General features: G+C 43.5%; 1 protein-coding gene across 1 annotated transcript; it reads left to right on the forward strand.

Moving 5' to 3' along the window:
* The first annotated feature begins 518 nt into the window (after positions 1–518).
* znf319a (zinc finger protein 319a) lies at positions 519–6,450 on the forward strand. Its single transcript, XM_014975489.2, has 2 exons — positions 519–1,647; positions 2,433–6,450. Exon 2 carries the CDS (start codon positions 2,528–2,530, stop codon positions 4,289–4,291), a length of 1,764 nt encoding a protein of 587 aa, XP_014830975.2. The 5' UTR covers positions 519–1,647; positions 2,433–2,527; the 3' UTR covers positions 4,292–6,450.
* Positions 6,451–7,086: the final 636 nt, after the last annotated feature.

Genomic DNA, 7,086 nt, shown 5'->3' on the forward strand with positions numbered 1-7,086 from the left:
CCCCGATTCTTCTGCTCTACACAGAAGAGAGCAGAAGAGAGTGTGTGAAGCTCACACACCCAGTGAAGCTCAGACAGGGGAAAAAAAATAATCATAGCTTTTCAAAAACAAACAGCTAACACAAAATCAATCCAACTTTACCTAATCTGAAGTGCTGGCATGATTTCCCCAGTTTTACTGATCTTTTCAGTTTTTGTCAGTGAAATGATCACTAGCAAAAGCTAACTAAAAGCTAAAAGTTAATTGTGCTAATCTTAAAGCATCAGCTCTGCTAATTCTGAAGCACTGTGGTAACACAGTATATAACGGAAGCTGAGGCTAACGCAGAATACCCTTTTTAACTTAACGAGTAAAGGTTTCACAAATCCCAAACTGAAATAAAAGCTTAACATTTTTAAACACACTCCAAAAAAGTCTGAGCTGTTTCTACTTGAAAATCTAAAAGTAAAGTGAAATCCTCAAAGAAATGGGACAGAAACCCAAACTAAATAGAAATTTTACAACTTTATTAGGTATTTTTGACTTTTTTTGCACCATTTCTATTTCTTTTGCTACAAGATTATTTCAAAACCAATAGCAGCAAACCTTAATAATTGAGAGGGGAAAACACTTATACATTTTATATCCCATTTATATTTATACTTATACAGATAAGGAAAATGTTGTAAATAATACAAGAATAAAAACTAATAATGCCAAAATAAATCCATAATTTCACCCAAAGTCGTGAAGATATGACAAATTATAATTTTACCAGAATAAAGTTGTAATTTTAGCAGAATAAAGTCATAACACGAGAATAAAGTCGTAATAGTACAAGAATAAAGTTGTAATAATTCAAAGATCAGATTAATGCCAGAATACAGTCATGAAAATATGAGAATTAAATTGGAATTTTAGAGTAAAGTCGGAATAATAGTAGAATAAAGTCATAATTTTACCATAATAAATTTGTTATAAATACAAGAATAGAGCTATAATAGTACAGGGGGAAATTATATTAGCAGAATAAACTCGTAATAATACAATAAAGTCGTAATAACATGATAAAATCTTTATAATACCAAAATAATTTCGTAACATTACCAGAATAAAGTTGTAGTGATACAGGAAGATTAAGTATTAACTTAATGAGAACTTCTCCACGAAAAATAACTCGAAACTTAAAATGAGTAATTTTAACCATCTTGAGAAGTCATACAATGTTATTGGTTTACAAATAGGGAAATAGTAGCAGGACTTTAGAACAACTCAGTAGTTTTTAACTAGGTTGCGGTTACATCGGGTGATACAGCGACGCCTGGTGTTCAAAAGCTGGAACTACCCTTCGTAATATTTTAACCAGCTCCAGATCGCCTTTGTGTTAGTTCGAAAGCAATTTTACGGAAGCTGAAAGGCGATTATTGCCGCCGGAGCTTCTTTTTAGCCACTTCCAGATTCTCCCCCGACATAAATGAGCTGTAGCTGCTGCAGCACAGCGGCAGCGGGTCGCTGCGTGGCGGTTTCCGGTGTCCGTCCGTCTGCTGGAGGATGGCGTCCGGCTTCGACCGCATCCCCTCCGCCGCCGCCGGTCTGAGAGCCGAAAACACCCACGGTTACCGAGCGCAAACCAGAGACTGCGACAAGGAACGTCGATAAGCAACTACGGTGAGTTCTGGCGGATCGTTCTGGCTCTGGTTGCGGGTTTGTTCGTTTTAGCGGATGCGAGGAGGCTCGGCTGCAGGAGGCGTATTTTTCCCCTTGCAGCTCCGGGGAAGGCCTGCTCTGATATGGGCTCCATCCGCCGCTTAGCCTCGCTTCAAACCAGCCGTTTTCCCATCTTCAACCGTGTCGCTTACAAGCTGCAGCGCTCCAGACGCCCGTCATAGTTAGAAATCAGCTTGTTTTTGTACTTCATCACTTTGACACACCGGATGTTATTCTCCTTTTATTTTTCAAATGAGAGGAAGCTCCAGCCGTTAGCAGCTAGCATGCTAACATCGAGCTACATCCTGCAACAGAAACGTTTTTATGGCTCACTCTGAACCCTGAAAGAAATGACATCTTCAAACAAGGCGCTTTGTTATTAACATATTTACAAAAAAAAACGAATTCAAAAACGTGTCAAAATATAAAACCTTTATATGTCCGATTAGCGCTCCAGGAAATAGACTGAGCCCATTGATTCTGTTTTCTTTCTGAAGCGAAAGCTACTTTGACGAAGTGACATCTTAAGGGCTTTCTTTGCGCTTAAAAGCAAACAGTCGTGTGCTACAAACAGAAGTAACACTTAGCACAGTAGTTTACGAGTATTTTATTTATTTTTTACATCACTTTGAATTTATTATCACTTTGTTAGACATTGTTTCAGCTTAAATACTTACATTATTTCAGTGTTATCTTGTTTATTTGTTGTTTATTTATTTTTCTCTTTACTCTGCGTCCCCCTCCAGGGTTTCCCCAGACACTGAGCAATTCATTACAGACTTTCCTGCAGCTGCATCCATCCTTGTGTCAAATTTGGGATATAATCCTCCCTGCATCCAGGATGACGGAGGCATGGCAGCAGCAGCAGCAGCAGCAGCATGCAGTGGCTCCACCCTCTGTTGTGCACACTCTCCCTCAGGCAGGCGACAACTCTCTGAGCTGCACCGTGTACGGCGTCGTCCTGCAGCCGGACGCCTCCCTGCAGCAGCCGCAGCATCCGCAGCAGCACGTCGTTCAAGCACAGCAGGCCTCCTTGCAGGTAGGGGCCGACAGAGGGCATAAATGCGGAGCCTGCGGCCATGACATTTCCCACCTGGCCAACCCACACGAGCACCAGTGCATGGTGACGCAGGACCGCTCGTTCCAGTGCACGCAGTGCATGAAGATCTTCAGTCAGGCAACCGACTTGTTGGAGCATCAGTGCGTTCAGGTGGAGCAGAAGCCGTTCGTGTGCGGCGTCTGCAAAATGGGCTTCTCGTTGCTCACCTCGCTGGCGCAGCATCACAACTCTCACGGTAACAACCCAATGAAGTGCTCCATCTGCGAGAAGACATACCGCCCGGGCTCCGGGAACGTCACGCCCACCTCGTCCGCCGCCAACCCGCAGCAGCCCTCCAGCGGCGAGACTTCCGGCGGTGGTGCAGTCATCAGCGCCGCCTCACCGCCAACGTTCGAGGCATCCGCGCCCGACCGGCCATACAAGTGCTCTGTATGCCACAAGTCCTTCCGCCACCTGTCAGAGCTGACGCGCCACGAGCGGATCCACACGGGAGAGAAGCCGTACAAATGCGACACATGTGACAAAAGCTTCAGCCAGTCATCACATCTAGCGCACCACCAGCGCACGCACAGCTCCGAACGGCCCTACAAGTGCGCCGTGTGTGAGAAGAGCTTCAAGCACCGCTCCCACCTGGTGCGGCACATGTACGCGCACTCGGGCGAGCACCTGTTCAAGTGCAATTTATGCGAGATGCACTTCAAAGAGTCGTCGGAGCTCCTGCACCACCAGTGCCAGCCGGAGAGCGAGAGGCCATTCCGCTGCGGCTCGTGCGGGAAGAGCTTCAAGCGGCCGTCCGACCTGCGGCAGCACGAGCGCACGCACTCCGAGGAGCGGCCTTTCCAATGCGACGAGTGCCAGATGAGCTTCAAGCAGCAGTACGCCCTGGTGCGCCACCGCCGTACACACAAGAACCCTGCTGACCGGCCGTTCAAGTGCAACCTCTGTGACAAGGGCTTCTTGCAGCCGTCGCATCTGCTCTACCACCAGCAGGTCCACGGCATGGAGTCGCTCTTCAAATGCGCGTCCTGCCAGAAGTCCTTCAGCCAGTCGGGGGAGCTGTTGCGGCACAAATGTGGTGGTGAGGTGGAAAAGCCGTACAAATGCGATGTGTGCGGCAAAGGTTACAAAAAGAATTCCACGCTGCAACGGCACCAAAGCACCCACTGCACGGAGAAACCGCTCAAGTGCTCTCTGTGCGACAAGCGCTTTGTGTCGTCGTCCGAGTTCGTCCAGCACCGCTGCGACCCGACGCGGGAGAAGCCTCTGAAGTGTCCCGACTGCGAGAAGCGCTTCAGGTACTCCTCAGAGCTGCAGCGGCACCGCCGCGTCCACACGGGCGAGAAGCCGTTCAAATGTGCCAACTGTGACAAGAGCTTCAAGCAGCGGGAGCACCTGGCCAAGCACCAGAGCGTGCATTCACGGGAGACGCAGTTTAAATGCGTGTGGTGTGGCGAGCGCTTTGTCGACCTCACAGCGCTGCAGGAGCACACGGTGCAACACACAGCGGAGAACGAGAACTTCCCTGAAGCTCCGTGCATCCAGTGAACTCCAAAAACACTCCCAGTGACTCCTGCTTTTGGTGAATCCAAGACACAGAGGGGGGAATCGTACGACGGTGCATCAGGGCCATCGTAGATAGGAAAAAAAAGGAGTAGATTTCTGCCCAAAAAACTCAGAAATTTTAAGATTAATATCAGAAATGTTCTAGAAAAAATTTGGAAAATTTCTGAGCTCCAAAACTTGAAAGTTTGAGAGAAAAAACTCAGAAATTTGAGAAAAACACTGAAATGCCTAAGCTCAAAGTTGAACATTTGCAAGCAGAAACTCAAAAAAAGAAACTCCAAAAAAATTTCTGAATTTTTTTTCCAGAAATTTTCAAGAAAAATTATTTCACTTTTTTCACTCCAAAAGTTGAGAATTTGCTAGAAAAAAAACTGTTTTAGATTAGTGTCAGGATTTTTCTAGAACAAACTTAGAAATTTCTGAGCTCAGTCAAAAATTAGCAAAAGAACAAAAAACCTTAAAAATGTAAAGATTGAGCTCAGAAACTTGGAAATTTCTGACCTCATAGTTGAAAATTAGCAAGCAAAAACTCAGAAATTTTCAAGAAAAAACTCACAAACTTTTGAGGTTAATCTCATATTTTTTGTAGAACAAACTTGTACATTGCTAAGCTCAAATACAAAAATTTGCAAAAAAAAAACAAAACAAAAAAAACCCAGCTCAATATTTTTACATTCAAAGCTCTGAAATTACTAGGTGTTTTTTTGTTTTGTTTTTTTTACAAAATTTTTAAGCTTGTTTTTAGCAAATAATTTTTTGAGCTTAGTGAATTCCCATATTTTTTCTGGAAAAATTCCAGCTGTTTTTCTCAAAATTTCTTACGTTTTTTGGCGTAAATTTGCTCGTCCTCTTAGGTTTTCCATCTCCATCGTCCCTCAGACGCTGCCGTAGGGAATCGGGATCCCTCTTCTTTTTGAAGAACGAAAACTAGACCAGAAAGAAATGGATGTGAGACTTGGAGCGCGGGACGGTTTTCTCTGTAAAGTCTGGGACCGTAGTCTGTGGTTGCATGTGGTTGTTTGTTCCGTAACCGTTGTTGAGAAAGATGGCTCTCATTTCCAGACAGTCATCCCATTTGTGTCGGCTCCTCTTCAGTCCATGTGCCTTTTTATTATTCTTAATATTGTTGTTATTATTGTTAGTTTTTATTCTTTCTGCTCACTCGTTTTTGTTTTTATTTAACGTCCGGTGAAGCTGAAAGCGAACACGTCAGTCGAACGTAGATCCATCTGTTTGTGCATGGATTCTTCTCCCACATTAGTATTACTGTTGTATGATAGCTTTGCTTTATTTAGGACATCCTCAGAGGAAGAAGAAGAAAAGACTTCACATGGATTTGTGAAACTGTACAGCCCGTCTCCTATAAAATCTGTGTTGTTGCATCTTTGTATTAAAACAAGCGACATGTAGGTAACTAACCCGCGTACCTATCGTGTCGTAGAAACACTTGACTTGTGCAATAGGACATGCACAGTGTAATATTTATGACTACTGATTCATGGAATAGTCTACTCTGTTATATTATAGATTGTGTGTATACGCGATGTAAACTCTGACAACTGTATAGTGCTTATGTTACCTGCTTTTTTATTCACTCTGAATGAGCTTCATTTCCACCGGAAATTTCACAAGGTTTAACCCCACGAAGCATTATGTTCCTCACTTGCCACAGATGTAGTTGCATTAGTTTTAGATATAACAAAAGTTATTATTATTATTGTTATTATTATTATTATTATTGAGTATTGTTATTTGTTTTTAAGAATTGGCCTTGTATTGTTTCCACTGAATCCTAGCCTCCTCCTGGTCCAACAGGACTTAAAAATCAGAGTAAAACTTGCCACTTATGTGTTTTTTTTTATTTTTTTTTACCAAGGATAAAGGTAAGAAAAAAAGAGAAAAATATGTGTGTACTTTAGTTTACTGTGTGGATTTATATTCTGTACAATCTTTGCAGTATATTTAAAGGAAAGATTTTGGAGTCGTGGACTTGGGGGGGGTTTACAGGGTGGGACTGAGTGCCATGGTTTGAATCCTGGTGAGTCCGCTTCAGAAGCTCCTGTTGGAGTTCATCGAAGCGTAAGGATATCATTATAAACCCTGTTCATACTGTATATTAAAATAAACCACCCTTATAATAAGCTGCTCCGCCTCTGCTAAATTCTGTAAAACATTTATCCACCTTTTTGTCAACTAGAAACTTCAATTTTATTTTATTTTTTAGTTTTTTATTTACTTGGATCTTTTGCATCAATTACATGGGTAAATGGTATTTTTGCTATATATATATATATATATATATATATATATATATATATATCTCTTTCATCCTCTGAGCTCGGGTCCTCTACCAGAGGCCTGGGAGCTTCAGGTTCTCCTCCAGTATCTTGGCTGTGCCTAGAACTGCACATTTCTGGACTGAGATGTCTGATGTTGTTCCTGGGATCTGTTTGAGCCACTGCTCCAGTTTGGGGGTGACTGCCCCGAGGGCCCCGATGACCACAGGCACCACTGTGGTCTTCACCTTCCAGGCCTTCTCCAGTTCCTCTCTGAGGCCCTGGTATTTCTCCAGTTTCTCCTTTTTCCTGATGTTGTGGTCACTTGGTATTGCTACATCCACCACAACGGCTTTCCTCTGTTCTTTATCCACCACCACAATGTCTGGTTGGTTCGCCATTACCATCTTGTCTGTCTGGATCTGGAAGTCCCACAGGATCTTAGCTCGGTCATTCTCCACCACCTTTGGGGGTGTTCCCCACTTTGACCTCGGGGCTTCC

Source organism: Poecilia mexicana, unplaced genomic scaffold (assembly GCF_051168715.1).
Source record: "Poecilia mexicana isolate PSO_F unplaced genomic scaffold, ASM5116871v1 scaffold_3, whole genome shotgun sequence".
In the NCBI taxonomy this organism is placed as follows: domain Eukaryota; kingdom Metazoa; phylum Chordata; class Actinopteri; order Cyprinodontiformes; family Poeciliidae; genus Poecilia; species Poecilia mexicana.